Source organism: Python bivittatus, unplaced genomic scaffold, assembly GCF_059951505.1.
Source record: "Python bivittatus isolate LINGU-HERP-01145 unplaced genomic scaffold, Pbiv_v1 ctg000390_np1212, whole genome shotgun sequence".
NCBI classification, from domain to species: Eukaryota; Metazoa; Chordata; class Lepidosauria; order Squamata; family Pythonidae; genus Python; species Python bivittatus.
Genome location: NW_028277070.1, coordinates 3,793,784 through 3,810,721, shown reverse-complemented (window position 1 = coordinate 3,810,721; position 16,938 = coordinate 3,793,784). Strand labels below are relative to the sequence as shown.

The following is a 16,938-nucleotide window of genomic DNA, read 5'->3' as shown; positions in this document are numbered from 1 at the left end:
CCTCTGAAGGAAGATGTTGTTGCCTTTGTGTGCAACTAGAGCAGTGTTGTCCAAACTTGGCCACTTTAAGATGAGTGGACTTCAACTCCCAGAATTCCCCAGCCAGCCATGCTGGCTGGGGAATTCTTGGAGTTGAAGTCCACTCATCTTAAAGTGGCCAAGTTTGGACAACACTGAACTAAAGCATCTGTCATTCAAAAATGCTGCCAGCCGTCAGTCACGCAGGGCAGAACGTGCCAGCTTTCTGCCAATCAGCAGTTGGAGTTGCAAACAGCCAGGGTTGAAAAAGGTTCTCCCTGCACCCAGGAAGCATTGGCTGGCTAAAGTCTGTAGGTTGTCCAGGTGCTAAAGAGGTAAGGACCATTTTTAATCATGCTTGGCGCCTTAGATTGCAAGGCTGAGTTTCCCTATTCCACGAAGCCATGAATAAACCAGATTTAAACCAAATAAACCATTTGCAGCACATGCTAAGCCAGGAAGCACAGTTTGCACACCACAGTGGTTGTGTTCAGACAATGTGTTAGAGCCAAAGTCAAGTAACCACATTATGGTTTAGCGTGCTGCGTGGACTCAGGAGTCCAGAAGACATCCATTCTTTTGGATTCCATTTTCCCCAAGACTGGGGAATTCTGGGAGTTGAAGTCCACACATCTGGGAATTTCTCCAGCTGGGGAATTCTGGGAGTTGAAGTCTACACATCTTAAGGTTGCTAAGGTTGAGAAACACTCCCCAGGGCTCACGATATCTGTCTCGTTGCAATGATTCTTCCTTTCAAAGAAATAATCAGCCCAGCAAATAAAGTTGTGGCTTGATTTCCTGCTGCAGATGAGAATGGGAGTTCATTCTACTTTGAATACATTTGGGTTAGATTTTTTGTAACGAACTGACCCGCTGCTTTCTTTCTGAGCTCGAGGAGGACTCGATGCCAAAACTGATGACACCGAAGTGGAGAGTTCTCAAAAGAAGTCCAGCTCTTTTGTTATCATGCATTAACATTGCTGATCCAAAAAGATAGCTTGCCCTTTGCAATGTTCAAGACGCATTTTAAATTGTCCAGTCTGAAGCGGCCTATCGATCTTACCAATTGCATTAATGTGCAGTTCTCTCTGCCTTTTTCCTGGGTGTTTTGCTTTGCTTCTAACTTTCCAGCCCTGGGATCGCCGGATGATTTCCCACCCAAAGGCTAGCTGCATCAGCCAGGTGTCTCCTGGCTAGAGCTACCTGGCAGAAAATTGCAGCAGAGAAATTCTTTCTCTGCGTCTTTTGTGGCTACAGATCTAGACTGTGAAAAACTCAACCACCACAAGGCAGCCACAGAGAATTAAGTTTTCTGAATAACTTGGTTGCCCATTAATGATCACCCACACATTTGCCACTCGGGCTTGGGTCTGATCCTCCTAGCCTCTATTTTTGTCCCTGGAAATGTACTAATTGGATTTCTGTCCTGCACTTGTTAGAGTCAACAGGGTCTCCTTCAGAGAATTACCGAATCTATTCAGCGGCAGAAAACTGCATCTGTTGAATTCCTGCTTGGGGCAGCCACATTTATTTCCTTTCTTTATTAATCTTTTTATTTTTTACTTTTTAGCTCAACCAAAAGGATTTCACGTAGCCCCCGGGAAGGCTTTTTTCATCCTAGTTTCATCCCTGTTAGTTTTTGTCTGGGACACGGCCCCTGAATGATTTCTTCACTGTGTATTTTTAAAGCGTTTTCCTTCTGTATTTTCTTTTTTCAATAATAATAACAACAACAAATTTAAAGAATAAAGTACATGACTACACAAAAGAAGAAAATGAGAAATGACATAGTAGATGGAAAATAAATAAAAATAAACATTTTAAGCTTGCCCAGTAATTTATTTATTTATTATTAAATTTGTATGCCGCCCACCTCCGGGTGACGGTGACTCTGGGCAGCTCAGAGTTGGCAATTGAAGCTCACCTTTTTTAGGGAAGGAGAAATAATGGTTTTTTTACTCATGAACTTTCCAGAGTTTCTTTGATTTTTTTTTCATTTATTATTTGAATTAAAATGTTTTAGGCCAAGGTCTTGGCTGTGTAGAAAGGGAGAAGTACACCCCATAACACCAAATTCAAAATTTTCAGGAATCAAACCTACACAACATAAAACAATAACTAGCCATAGATGCCTCGAAATTCTCTTTAATCTCATCTTCCCTAAATGATGTGGAAGGACTGCTTTTCCTCATTTGGAAACACTTTCAGCAACTTTATCTGTGTTTATTTTAATTTCTATCTTGCATACTGCTGGAAAAACTTCATGCAGTTCATAAAGATACTGGAAACCATCCAGTGGTTTTGTAACACTGAAGCTTTTTTATCTACTTTTCCCAGTCCTCCCTTGCTTTTTAATCTGACTCTGCTGGGCTTTTAACAGGTTGCTGCCAAAATAAAATAAAAATTAGATGAATGATTTCCTAGCTGAGAGATAACAACTACTTAGTACCTTCGTCATGGCTGTCAAAGAAATACAGGACTGAGGCTCAACTAAGAAATGTTAAAATCCTATACATTATTTAAAGGGAATGTTGCTGTTAGTTCCTAGCAGGATTTTGTTCTGAAGTCAGGATGGGGAAATGCATGGATTTACAGCTCACTTTAAGGGAAAAGTACTTAGAAATCTGAATATAACAGGTCCGCTTTTGCAATCAGGCAGGACCGCTTTGTAGATTTTCTGACTTTTTAAAAGGTGAAACTGAAAACCTGATTTTATTTGGCTTACATGACTTAACCATTTTTATCACCAGCATTGCAAGCTGCAGTTTGCTCCCCACCTGGAGGAAAACTGCCTGTTACCAGCTCTGCGTCTGACTCTTTGGCTGAGGCACAGACTCCAGGGGAATTTCAGGAAAAAGGTAGCAACTGAATAGGGATTTTTTCAGTGAGAGGTTTTGCCCAACTCTCACCTTTCCAGCCATCACTGGAACAGATTCAAGGGACCTCAAGTGGGAAAACCTGCTTGATCAGAATCCTGGTTTGGTCACATGACTCTGAAGTCCTAGCTAGCTTCCTGGAAAGGTGAGAAATTAACTCACCTCTTTTCTGTGTAGAAAGGGGAAAGAGCAGAACCTTTGCTGAGGTCTGAGTAAGTAAGAATTCCCTTGTAGGTATTCTTTGAAAGGTCCAAGAACATGCTGGGTTTTCTTCTTCCTGGGAAAAATTAGCATTCATGCCTTGTTCCTGAATAAAATTCAGGTTAATACAGGTGTAGCTATAGTGTGTAAGTTAATTGTAAACCAATGGATGGGGGGGGACTTACCTTTTGTTCTGCAGAGCCCAGCTTTCACACCAGAATATGAAATTGAGAAAACCACGACAATACATATGTCAGTGTGATTTCTCTCTGCTTTAATATTTTGCTTGCATTTCGCTGAACTTGCGGACATCTCTTCCTTTTCTGGCAACAGTCACCATCTCTATGAATGTTTAAGCCTAGGAAGATAAACTCTATTGGTAATGCAACTTCTTTTCTACCTGCTTACAATGAGTGGACACTACAAGATTTTGCAAACTCTTCAGCAAGAGATTCCTTAGATCTTCCTTGCTTCCAGCCATCAAAACAGTATCATCTTCCTCTCTGGGTTGTTGATGCTTCTTCCAGCAATTTTTAATTTCCATTTTTTCTAGCCCAGTATTTCTCATTATGGATGCTGTGTGTGAGTTAAATAGAGTGATGATATTCTGCTTCTGCTTCTCTCAATCATAACATGCTATGTCCAAACAAATAAAGGAGAGTTTGCCTTAATCCAGTGCTTCTCAACCTTGGCAACTTTAAGATGGGTGGACTACATCTCATGTAGTCCATGCTGGCTGGGGAATTCTGGGAGATGTAGTCCACCCATCTTAAAGTTGCCAAGGTTGAGAAGCACTGGATTAACATAACAGACTAGGTTCCTGCTATAATGGTTGGGCTCTGTAATGTAGTGCGCTCAATCTCTCAGTGTACCCTGACATAAGAACATAAGTGCATCAGCCGTGCCCTGTGGATCGGACCCCTGGCCCATCGAGTCCAGCAGTCTGTTCTCACAATGGCCAACCCAGTGCACGAGGAAGCTCACTGGTCTCCCAGCAGATGGCCTTCAGAGGCCTTCATCCATGAATCGGTCCAACCCTTTGTTTTGGTCGGTAGCCAGGTGGTACCAACCAAGTGGTAGCCAGCATCGCATCTAACGACATTTCATACACACCCAAACAATTTTTTTTTTAATGCAAGAAGGCTGTTTCTTTTTCCTTAAGGAAACCCTCCAGAAGGCAGACTACAACTTTAGCAAGTTTTTTTTTCTTTTAATTTTTCTTTTATTTTATGTCAACAGGTGTACAAATGGTAACATCTCATCAGGTCACATCAAGGCATTCTTACATCCTTACAGAAGAAGGATATTATTAATATTAAAATACTGCACAGTTTCTTTTTGCAATGCTTAGGTCTTCCATAATCTGTCACAGTGCAATATAGGTAGTTGATTAATGTTTCATTGTAAGAGTACTTTACAAAATCATACTGTACAGAAAAAAATCCTTCTTTTCTTCAGTAGGTTTCAATGTGTTGTGGAATTTTTGCCAAAGACAGGAGCCCAACACTGAGGAGAAGAACCAGGTTTATTGCAAGGATTATTGGTGCCTGCTTTCCAAGAAAGAGGGGCCCTGAATGATAGAAAAGCACAGAATTTATACACTTTTGAGGTTGAGAGGTGGGAAATCTGAGGGCTCTGATTCGAGGATAGGTTTGGATAGGTGTTAAATGGGGGATAAATGGCTTTTCTATGGTGAGATAAGAACCAGGGCAAACCCTTAAGCAGACAGGTGATGGCCCTCCCATTGCTTCAACAGGATAGTGTGAAGAGGGCTATTTCTGGCAGTGGAACATGGTCACTCTTGGGTCCTGCAATAGCCTGGAGCTGATCCTGTTTTGCATGAGCAAAGAATGGCAGAAGGAAGTGGAGGAAAGTTTGCAGGAGAGGCAAAGGGGGGGGGGGAAGAGTTTCCAGCTTTATTTTATTATTTTTCCATCACAAATGTACAGTATATGTTAATTTTTCTCTTAAGCCTGCAGACCATACTTAATCATACTATTTTTTAGTTGCCCATTCTAGATGTTTCCAATATTTTACTATTGCGAATCTAGCAGCCGTTAATGAAATGCCTTTTCATATTTACCAGAAAATATGGTAGCTCTCTATTTTTTATAGTGATTAGTATACCTTTCTGAAATACTATATCCCCAGATTTACTTACTTTTGGGTAGATTTACCATGTAGATAAAACATTGTCCTGACTGTTGTCCACAGAACCGTGGTTTCAGCCCAGCCCTTTACCCTAATGAAAGACTGGACTCGAGAAACTCATTTATTAAGGCACCTTAGTCATTGAGGACTCCTTCCCAGGAAGAGAGCCCCGAACAAAGGAAATGTGTATCTTTTATACTTTTCAAAGACAGCATCACCACCAGAAAGTACATTATTGGTCACACAGTTGAGCATGTGCTGTTGTTGTTGTTCAGTCGTTGAGTCGTGTCCGACTCTTTGTGACCCCATGAACCACATCGCGCCAGGCCTTCCTGTCCTTCACTGCCTCCCTGAGTTTGCTCAGTTTCATGCTCATTGCTTCAGTGATGCTATCCAACCATCTCATCCTCTGCCGTCCTCTTCTCCTTTTGCCTTCAATCTTTCCCAGCATCAGGGTCTTCTCCAAAGAGATCTCTCTTCGCATTAGGTGACCAAAGTATCTGAGCTTGAGCTCCATTATTGATCCTTCCAATGAGCAATCAGGGTTGATTTCCTTTAAGATTGACTGGTTTGACCTCCTAGCAGTCCAGGGGACTCTCAAGAGTCTTCTCCAGCACCACAGTTCAAAGGCATCAATTCTTCGGCGCTCCGCCTTCTTTATGGTCCAGCTCTCACAGCCATACATTACTACTGGAAAAACCATAGCTTTGACTATGCGGATCTTTGTCGGCAAGGTGACGTCTCTGCTTTTTAATATGCTGTCTAGGTTTGCCTAGGTGAGCGTGTGCACTTACCCCCAAAATACCATTACACCTTTCCAAGCCATTGGTGCCCACGTCCATGAATCTTTCACATCTGCTTTCTCTCTTCTGTCTTTCCTCCTCCGAATTACCCCTGGGCTCGACAGCTATTTACAGCTAATTTACCTATCTAATCAACATCTTCCCCTTCTGGTCAATTAGCAGACTTAAAACAGAGATTAATGATCCACTCTGTTGTGGAACGGGAGTCTGCATGTCAAAGTGAGGAGTGTAGGTCTAACAATTTATGACCTCAGTTCAATTCCAGTTTTTATTAATTAGCTCCACTTTTGCTGAGATCATGACCTCCCTTTGACATTTATTTATTTTTTTCTTTGGTGTACGAGACATTTCAACTGGACTGAAGTGCTAACAGTGTAAAATCTGTGTTTCCCAAAAAGTTGCTGAAGAGAAACCTAGAAATGTTTTTTTCCCCCATGCTTGTTTCCCTTTATTTTCAAACACTTTTCTCTCAAAATCAAATTCTTCAAGGATTTTGGACTCCCAATTTCTGACTGTATTCATAATTTATAAATGTGTAAAAAAAAACATCAAGGCATTTGAAATAGGAGCTTGAAAGATGAGCTCTTTGTGAGTGGGAGAGACTAGCGGAAGCAGTTTTCCAAAATACAATTGCCACTCAGCAGAGAAAGGTTATTCATTTATTGTATTGATATCATGCCATAATCAAATAATAATTCTGAGTGGTAAAAAATAGCACCAGGCTGCTCCCTTTAGAACATGAAGTTGTGCCTTGCAGCTATGGGAGAAAATTCCTCTTGCTTTTCCCCATGTTTCTTAAAATCAGATCCAATTGTTTTATGGTCCTTGCTTCCTCTATTTGAAATGAAATTTTCTGTGTGCACATCTGCAAGAAAATTGTGTGCATTTGATGTGGGATCTCTTAAAAGAATGAACAGTCCACACGTCTTAAAGTTGCCAAGGTTGAGGAACACTGCCCTGCATTCTTCCCAACATGTGGTGTCCTTCAGATCAATTGGTATTACGACTCCCAGAATTTCCAGATTTTTTTTGCAAACTGGCTGACAGCATATCTAGGATTCCAGGTTGGGAAGGCTGCTTGAATAAAATAGGTAGCAAGCAAAGGTTTTCTTGGCATGCCCCCCAAAAATGATGACAGACCTTAAGAGGATTTCTCTCTGGGATGACCTACCCATAAGCAGAACCAGAAGGAAAGAAAACGTGAACGATCATTAGCATGGAAGTTGAATCACCTGGGGAAATTGTTCCTTTCCAGGCTGTGCAAGCAGATGAACTCAGCAACCGCACATCTGATTCGATGTTTGCAGCACATCCACAAGGTCAGCTGTTTTTTTGTTCCTCTCCAAATCCCGCCTGTTTTCCTGTTACATCTCTTAGCTGCCCACCTCAGAACTTTTCTTCCCCCTCCGTGCCTCCATCTGTTGTTCGAGAGAGGCCGTCCCACCGGTCAGGTTCAGCCCAAGAAAGTCAGCGGGACAATTCGGGAGCAGTTCAGTTACTTTATTAGCTTACACCTACTAGACAGCATCTTGCCAGACTAACTCTAACCCCCAAGGACAGCAACTAAACACTCTGAATTCCTTAGGATGGTGCCAGTCTCCTCCTCTTTGCTTTCACACGCTCTGGTTGATGGCTGAGGAGATGCTTGGGATTCCTCTCCCCCTCCCTATGACCTTGGACCTCCATGCCACGATCCTCCTCATGTCTTCTATCACACCACCCCAGGGATGGTGGAGTTCAGCTTCTGCCTGGGGTCCTGTTCTGAGCAGGCAGGTGCGCACACAGGAACGTAGGGATCGAACAGACTTTTTTGGGAGAACACAGTGCAGGTGGCAGTTGGTGGGACATGGAGACATGTATTCCCATGCAGTCCTGCTCAGCCCCAGAGTCCCACTTAACATGCCTGGGGGGGCTTCTCGGTAGTCACAAGTCCAAAGGAGTGAACCAACGTTAGTCTGAGGGTCAGGATGTTGTAGCGAGATATCAGCTGGTCTGGGTCACAGAAGAGAAGAGTTTCCACAAGCAGATGTTCAGGGCATGAATGGACAGGGCTTTGGGTAAGCGGAGCAGATGTTCCAAACAGAGAACTGCTGGGCATCAATGGCTCTGAAATGCAGCCGACAGTCAAGGGTGGGAACAGCCTTGCTGTGCGAGGGGTCTTGCAGATCTCCTCTGTCCTGCTCTGTGCTCAACCCTACATGCTCTAGGAGGAGGTCCGGGATCCAGCCCCACTTCTGCAGCCTCCAGCTGACTGGAATGCACCTCAGCCTAATTGCTAGGCTCCTCTGAGGCTGGTTTTCATCCAATCTTGAGTTGGCCATCATACCTGCTGTGTTGGGAACCCTCAACCTTTTGTATCTTAAGCCCCACTAATCACTCTGTCCAAGAAATGATGGTCAGAAAAGTCAACATGGCAGATAACGATGTGATTGAAGTTCCACCTGTTATTTATGAGCTTCCTTCATACCATCATGGCAGTGATGTTGACTTTTTGACCATACCCTGCAGATACTCCTAGCCCTGCCAAAGTAGAAACTAAAAGCCCAGGAAGAATATTACTACCTTTGCATCTTTAATGACTTTGTATGGATAACAGGTTTTTCATGAAAAGGATTTTCATGAATTTGTTCTTTGAATTTTGATGTGAATGATCTTGGAAGAGATCCACTATCTCTTCAACCTTCCCCTAAGTTTTGATATAGTCCTGAATGAATACTGTTGTCATAAGCTTAGAAATGTATGTCCAAGGAGACTATATATTTAAGTGCACATAAACATTAAGTTAATGTTAATGTTTTTTTTTAGAAAAGCAGATTGACATGATATGTACCTCTATAACTGTATGGTTTTTAATTTTTTTCCCTTCATAAAATGTCCATGCAACATTTCCTGATTCCTACAGCTGACCCTAGGAATTCTGGCATTCTGTGACCTCTTCCCTAAGAATCAGTATTTGGTGCTACTTCCTTCATAAGTTATGAAGCCTTTACAATTCCATCAATTAAATCTTTACCAGTTCTTACAGTAAGTTGTTGGAAACTGCGTTGTCCAAGATAGAGCTCTCTTCCTACACTTTCTTCAAACTGAGTCTGTTCTTTGGCATTCTTTATGTTTATTTCTTGTCAGCTTTACCATGTCGTTAATTTTTCTTCTTGGGTATAAAGCTCTCAGAACGTTGATTGCAGAGTTAGCATTATAATTTTTTCTCCTGTATCAGGCACCCTGGTCCTAATGAATCTTCTTCCCTCTGCTGTTTCGGCCAAGTAATTACATCTGCTTGATGTTATATCTGAGTCAGTGTTAAGATCACGTTCTCCATTGAGAATGATTCTTCTACAGACTTCATGCTCTACAAATGTTTTCAAATACAACTCCTAGCATGTGGTAGCAAACCAAATAGCAGTCCTTGTTTAGCAACTGCCTTGTTTAGTGACTGTTTACAGTTATGACGGTGATGAAAAAGTAACTTTGCAACCAATCCTCGCATTTATGACCTTTGCAGGTCTGTAAAGCAAGGGAAAGCTGAAGTCAGATCATATGCACAGTTGCAGTTTCACTTAACGACCAAGTGCCAGTCCCATTTGTTGCTAAATGAGGACTACCTGTAGCACAGTTGTCTACTGACTTTCAGGAAGAAAAATTAATATGGCTTATGACCATATTATATATAATATGACCTTTACTTCATTTTTAAAACAACAACAAAGAGTCAAACTGAAAGGGCAGAAAATCTCTTTGGGTGACTTCAGTTCTGAAAGGGAATGGGTTTAAACAAACAGCTGTTTTGGGGAAGGGGGAGGATATGATGGAAGAAAGATGAAAGAGAGAATAAAAAAAGGCTGTTGAGTATGAACACTGTCCTCACATTGGACTGTTATTTCACAGTATAAGTCCTGATCTTTATTTAATTCAAGATATTCATTAGGCTTTAAACCTAATGAATAGCAGTGTGACCTGCTCAGACCTGTCTCATTATAAAATAATCCTCATAACGATCCAGCCTATTTTGCCCTTCCTATAGTTATAGGTGCTTATAAAAACTTTATCATGAGATTTTATTTCATTTCTCAGATGGATCCACCAAAACGGATGGGAAGATAAATTTGTTAAAGGGCTGGAAGAACCTTGGTTGGGTTCCTTTTTCTGCAACAGACTAACGTGGCTACTTTCTTTGGGACATTTTTCAATAGGCTGAACACTCCAGTGAATATTTAAACCCACACCAGGCTGAAAAATGTACCTCCTGTTGCCCTTGGCTAACAAATGTTTATTTTTAAAAAAGGGTGGACTTGCCTACCTGGAGATGCCACGAAGAGAATCTGGCTTGTCAGTTGTATCTTGTGATGCTGAATTACGAGGCTGCCCTCCCTTTTGATCTCTTTTCCAGTTCAAGTGTTGGATTAATGCTAAAATCCAAAATAGGATCTGGTGGGGTCAAAAGCTCAAGCAGAAAACAACGATCAGCTTGGAAAAGAGAGATCTGGGACAAACTTACTAGGGAGATACAGCAGATGGTTGAGTCCTAGGATGGAAGGTTGGGACTCAATCTGGATGTCCTCCGGGTCTTCAGACACTGGCCCCACCTTCTGCTTTGGGCCTGAGGTTTCCCATTGCTACCATCTGTCTTCCAGGAGGTGCCTCACTTGGCATTTACCTCTTAATCTGGTCTGTATGTGTGCGTGAGAGAGAGGGGGGTTGTCACAACCTGTGTCGCCTTCTTGGCAAAAAGATAAATATGCAAAAAGCAAAAAAAATGTCAATAGTGTAATCTCCCCGTCTTGTACCATAGAGGTATGTGGCTAAAGGATTTATCTCTTCTTGGGGAGACAAATCAATCTCATAAGACAGAAACAAAAGCAAACTTTAGTGGAAAAGAAAAGAGAAAATTTTAAAGCCCATTTTCAACTGTATTACAATACAAACATTTGGTGAAGGACAAAGATTTGCAAAGTTGTTCAGATGATGGGAAAACAGCAACTTAGAAGGAAAATTGCAAAAGAAAATGCAGTACTTTGAGCAGCCAATAAGATGCTCATGCTTTGTCACAAAGTTACTATAGAAAATGCTGGTTAGATGTTTCAAATTACTATCACAGATTGTAAGAAAGTTCTAGAGAAAATTAATACCTTTACCTGCAGTATGAATAAAAGGTTGAGGTTCCTCACCCAATAATTTGTACAGAGAAATAAGAGCATTATACAATGAAACTTCAGTACAAGCACAGGAATAAATCAATTAAACCTAGTATGATTTCTAGCTGGAAAGTTTTTACCTGTTTCCTTAGAGATAGCAATATCTCAAGCATCTGTTCTCTGCTTCAGTTTCCCTCGACTTGTCCAGCTGTGTTTCCCCCCGCCTTGGCTCACTGCTTCTCCCTGAGTCCTTTCTCTACTTTTAATAGACACAAACTTTTAAAAATTTCCAGGAGAGGGAAGATCACTGACTCGCTGTGTAGGTGACAAAGAGCATCTCTTCCTTGCAGACGGAGATTACATGACTGAGTTTTCAGTTTGGCATGTAATCTAGATTCACGGAAGGAGGTCACAGAATAGGTCCAGCCGTAGTGTGAGAAAATGATTGTCCGTAGGAATCTGCTCACGTGTCTCTCTGTGTTTCCTGTGCAGGTAATCAGGAAGGCCAATGAAATCCTTGCAGGCATCAGTCACCCATCCGTCTGTAGAGAGGTGTTGCTTTCTGCACCCGGAACAGCCTACATTTGGGGTACACCAGATACGCCTTTCTTTTCTTAGATCTCCTGAAGGCAACGGGTGCTCATTCCAACTTTTGGGGATTGTGCCGATAACCTGCAAATGTGAATATTCTAACTATACTCTAGACAAGAATCTTGGTTCAAAGATAAGGGTGTGTAGACAATTCCCTGCAGAAGGGTTTGCAAGAGTGACAGGGCTGGCTGAAACTGTCCTATCATGTTCAATCGGAAAAGGCAGCTTCTTGTGTCAACGCAACTATGTTCTATCAGACTTATTCTACTCTGTGTGAATACTAGCCTTTCTCCAATTTGTTGTCCTCTGAGTTTGGGTCTTTGCTTTGGGAAGTATAGCAGCTGGGGAGGGCAAACGGCATATCCCTCCCCCCAAAAGACATGGTTGTTTTAAAGAGTTGCAGACAGGTTTACCTTTCAATGTACTTCAGAAGAGACTTGTTTGGAAGAGAATTCATAGCGCTACGCACCCCTAGTCCTGCTTTTAATCATTTCCCCTTCTGCCTCATTATCTAGGCAGTGTCTGGGAGGGTCAACCCCAAGATTCTTGGGTTCTTAGTACATTAGGCTCCTTAAACTGGCAATTAAATCAACACCACCACCCTGCTCGGGGCAGGAATCCAAATTAAAGTGTTTGCAACCACTTGTATTCACCCTGCAGTTTTCTTGGCAAGATTTTTGGAAGTTCTGGGTTTGCCTTCTTCTTCCTAGGGCTGAAAGAGAGATTGATGGGCCCAAGGTCACCCGACTGGCTTTGTACCTAAAGCAGGATGAGAACTCACCACCTCCTGGTTTCTAGCCTGGTGCTTTAACCACTACACCAAACTGCCTCTCTATCCTTCAGAGTCACCTGTAAATAATTCCCCTCATTGTTTGTTCTCACATGCAGGGCTGTCAGAGATATATCAGATCTCCAGGCGCTTGGGAGAGGCCATGAATGCTCGGAAATTAGCAAGCGAGTTGGTATTGCAAACGTTGCACGAGGTGGACTTAGCTTGGAATAATCTCCTGTCCTTTCTCGCGTTTGGTCGCTCTGCGTTTCAAGCGTTGGTAAGGAATTCCAGTCTGTGTGCAAAAGCTCAGTGGACTTTAAGGGGAAAATGGGGGTGTGGGGAGGGAGGATAAAAATAGGGCATGGGGAAACAATATTTCTGCAGTAATTTATTTATACAAATATTTATATACTGCTCTATTACAGGAGACTCAAGATGGTTTACAGCAATGCTTCTCAACCTTGGCAACTTTAAGATATGTGTACTTCAACTCCCAGAATTCCCCTGGCTGGGGAACATATCTTAAAGTTTGCCAAGGTTGAGAAACACTGGTTTACAGTACAACATATGAGATTAAAAACAAGTACTGTATAGTAAAAATTATTGACAAAACTGAAAACCACAGAAATCAAACTTCCAAGGCAGTCTGGGCAGGGATTCCAAGGCTATGGTCAAAAAAGTCAAGATGGTGACCATGATGATGCAGTTGAAGCTCCATCGGTTGTTTTACACGCACCACACAATGAACATACAAAACAAGTGGAGATTCTTCAGCTCCGCCATTACAACCATCATCCTGAGTTTTTTTTTACCATACTCGGTTGATGCTCCTGAGTTTGGGTCCACCATCCACACCAAATGCTGGTTGGAATAAGATTATCCATTTTGCAAAAAGCAAGCAAAGTGGGGAATTTCCTGTCCTGGGGGACAAGGTGTAGGGTGGCCCCTCTTTTCACCTTTCGAGATGGGCCCTTCAGCATCTTGAGATGAACAACCAAGATGGTTAAGTCTGGGCAAGAGATGATTCTGTAAGTGCTTAGAGCAGTGTTTCTCAACCTTGGAGGCTTTAAGATGTGTGGACTTCAACTCCCAGAATTCTGGGGGTTGAAGTCCACACATCTTAAAGTTGCCAAGGTTGAGAAACCCTGGCTTAGACGCTGAGCCATGAAGTGCTTCATGGGTTAAAACCAGCATCTTGAATTCTGTGCAGAAGTCTGTTTGCAGTCAGTGCAGCAGGCCTCCTCCTCCTTCCTGTTAATGGCAGATTCCACCAATTGCAGCTTCTGAATCATCTTCAAGAGCCGCCCTATCTAAAGCATGATGAAGTAGTCTAAGCATGAAGTAATGAGGGTGTGAATTATGACTGAAAGGGCTTCCCAGTCCAGAAAGGCTTGCAACGGGTGTGCCAGCCAAAGCTGGACATAGGTCTCCCAGGCACTGGCCTCCACCCGCTTGATCCAGCAGGAGCCTCAAGTCCATGAAGACCCCACCATAGATCTGTTCTTCTAGAAGGTAGATGAGGCTCAGAGGCATTTTTGAAAACTCTGTTGGGATTGGAAGTTGATATTTTTCCAAGACACTACTCAGGCAGAACAACTTTAGGTCAATTCCGAAGATGGGTTTACCTAGCTCATTCTGCTAGGCAGGGACTCTCTAGAGCAGTTTTTCTCAACCCTATCAACTTTAAGATGTGTGGATTTCAACTCCCAGAATTCCCCAGCCAGCCATGCTGGCTGGGGAATTCTGGGAGTTGAAGTCCACACATCTTAAAGTTGCTAAGGTTGAAAAATACTGCTCTGGAGTTTGAGGTTGGAGGTTTTCCCTGTTCTTCAGAACAAACTTGGGACTTTTCTTCATCCACACGATACTTCTGTGTCTATAAAGGAGAGAAGCAAAAACATTCTCTTCATTTTTCTCTTCTATCCCTACTGATGGGATTTACAGCTTCGGCTGCCGGCGGCTGTGAGCGAGCCTTGCTTGGCGCTTCCAAATGATGGGGCTAACCATGTCTGCGGGGTTTGCCTCACAGTGGTAAAGCAAGAACCCCAGGTAATTTCTTTTATGTCTTTTTTTAAAAATGGAGACCTGCTGGCTGGGGAATTCTGGGAGTTGAAGTCCACACATTTTACAGTTTCCAAGTTTGAAAAAAACCTGCTCTGCACACTTTGCGAGCAAAGCAATCTGGTTAAATGGATGCTCGCAAAGTTCCATGGCCAGACTGAGACCTTCTTAAAAAATGGGAAAGCCATCTCTTCATTCATCAGAAGCAGCAGAATTGGGCCGGCCAAAGAATTCTTACATGATCATTGATTTGGCAAGGGATGGTAAAGATCATTTAGCCCAAACTGCCATTCGTTGTTGGAATACACAAATACAGGAATGCTGAAGAATATGGTGGTAACTCATCAACTGATAGGGGGTCAGAATGCAAAAGTTCCTTTAAATCCAACAAACTTCCAAGGCAGTCTGGGGACCCCAAAATCAAGTTTGCTTGGATTCCTGTTTATTCCCCTTCTACTTGGGGAAGCAATAAAAAAAATATCAGAATGCAAAAGTTCCTTTAAATCCAACAAACTTCCAAACCGCTGAGGACCCCAAAATCAAGTTGGCTTGGATTCCCCTTCTACTTGGGGAAGCAATAAAAAAAATATCAGGGATCACATTAATTGAGATTTGACTTCCTATCAAAGGGACACTGGTGGAAACCAGCCCAGCCCTTTGATAATGTTGCAGTTGTTTGTAAAAGATGGAGATGCACAAAAGCCCTTCCCTGTAACTTGGCTACTTTGCTACCACATCACAGATCTGGTTTCCAGAAAAAGTGGAAAGATCTGGCTCTTTGTAAGAGACTTTCCGCTTCGTAGCACTTGGTTCAAAGCCCACTCCAGTTTAACTTCTGAACCCAGACGAGAGCATCTGCCGATGGTTCTCTCTGCTCCATTCCTGCTGGGTTCCTGGGCTTTGCAACGCGGGTATTTTCCTGCCCGCTCGGCCTCCAATTTTAGCATGAAAAGCAGACGTTTGAGAGGCGCAAAGCAAAATTGAGTCGGCTGAACTGTTTCTAGCCTGGAACCAAGTGATGGCCTTCCGCTGAGATTGCAACGTTGGCACTCTGCTGCTAGACTTTTTGTCTGAACCAAGCAGAGGTGAGGGAGAGAAAGAAAAACTTAGCCCCCTTTCATACAGGCGCCTGCAAACATTCTGCACTTGTCCTGCTGCTAATCTGTTTTGCTTTCTTTCATTTGCCCTCTCAGGTGCATTTGGGAAACTTGGATCCTATCGTATGCCAGGGATTCTTCTACCATGTCAGTTGTGCCAATTTCTGGCTGAACTGTGTGGATTCCACACTGCCAAGAGAGACCTGATCCCCTTCTCCAAATCTCTATCCATGCCATTGTCCAACTGATTGGTGGTGGGATTGAGAAAGACCCCTCCTTTGCAGCTGGGCACATTGGTTAAATCTAAAATCCTTTGTCTTGAAACACCCAGTTTCAAACTTCAAAAGTGGCTTTGTGTTAGAAATGGGATTTTTTCCCAAGCTTATTGGAAGTGCAACATTATTCTGGAAATGTGCCAGGTTGAAACAGCTCTGCCTCAAGTTGGGAGCAAAAGGTTTGGAGCCAGGAACAGTTCTGGGGTGGCCAGAGCGGGATTCGAATACAGTACTTACTTCTGGTGAGACCAGAAAAACCTGTTTTGAACTTGAAGTGTTTTGCCCCCCAGCTGGGAACGTGTGTTCGTTGGGACGACAAAATAGCCTGGTATCTTCTTCGGATGTTTGCAGGGACAGAGAAGTCTCTTGGGAAGACCAAAAGCAATGGCGTGGAAATGTTTTCGTTATTGTTTGTGAAAAATAATGCATTTTTACGGGAGACAACGTAGCTGGGCCCTTTTAAGGAACTCCAAGCCCTGCTGTCAGGGTTCAGGACGTCTTTCGCCAAAACTCAAGAGGCGGAAATTGAACTATATCAGCTGTTTAAATTGATGCATATCTACTAAGAAGTAAGCCCCACCCAATTCAGTGGAGCTTACGCCAGCGAAGGGCTAGTAGTATTTCTGTCTGTAGTGACAGTGTAAGCAGGTCTTCGCATGCAGTAGAATACAGTGCTTATCTACTCGGAGGTAAACCCCATTGGCCTATCTCAGGTAAAGCCTGGGATAAATGTCTGAAAGAACCAGGAAAAGATCATGCTAGCAAATAATATTGCTTGTGCAGTCAGCAACTGAGTTTTGGCCAAGGCATTGCTTTGCCCAGATTGTGGGAGATGCACCTCTAAGTGTATGTGGTACCCCCAGTCCCATTTTGTCAGTTCCTGGATATTCCCCCCGCTTCAAGATTATGCTGATGAAAAAAAAGTTGATTTTCCAGGGTTTGGGGGTGGGTGGGTGGGTGG

The 16,938-nt window shown here is 42.8% G+C and overlaps 1 protein-coding gene across 2 annotated transcripts; it reads left to right on the top strand.

Annotated features, from left to right (window-relative positions):
* Positions 1-147: 147 nt before the first annotated feature.
* Positions 148-16,920, top strand: LOC103051117 (synergin gamma-like). 2 transcript variants are annotated; one of them, XM_088143864.1, is made up of 6 exons: positions 148-353; positions 7,305-7,368; positions 11,674-11,770; positions 12,661-12,821; positions 14,489-14,593; positions 15,799-16,920. In XM_088143864.1, exons 2-6 carry the CDS (start codon positions 7,318-7,320, stop codon positions 15,907-15,909), a joined length of 525 nt encoding a protein of 174 aa, XP_087999990.1. In that variant the 5' UTR covers positions 148-353; positions 7,305-7,317; the 3' UTR covers positions 15,910-16,920. The 2 variants fall into 2 exon arrangements, with proteins under 2 accessions (XP_087999990.1, XP_007434189.3); XM_007434127.3 differs by lacking the exon at positions 148-353 and adding an exon at positions 3,062-3,106.
* Positions 16,921-16,938: the final 18 nt, after the last annotated feature.

What these genes read in the sequence shown, in the direction of transcription:
- LOC103051117 (XM_088143864.1), top strand. Translation starts at nt 7,318, where the DNA reads ATGAACTCAGCAACCGCACATCTGATTCGATGTTTGCAGCACATCCAC. An exon ending in GTTTGCAGCACATCCACAAG is followed by an intron (nt 7,369 to 11,673) that starts GTCAGCTGTTTT and finishes TTTCCTGTGCAG; the next exon opens with GTAATCAGGAAGGCCAATGA. An exon ending in TGGTAAAGCAAGAACCCCAG is followed by an intron (nt 14,594 to 15,798) that starts GTAATTTCTTTT and finishes TTGCCCTCTCAG; the next exon opens with GTGCATTTGGGAAACTTGGA.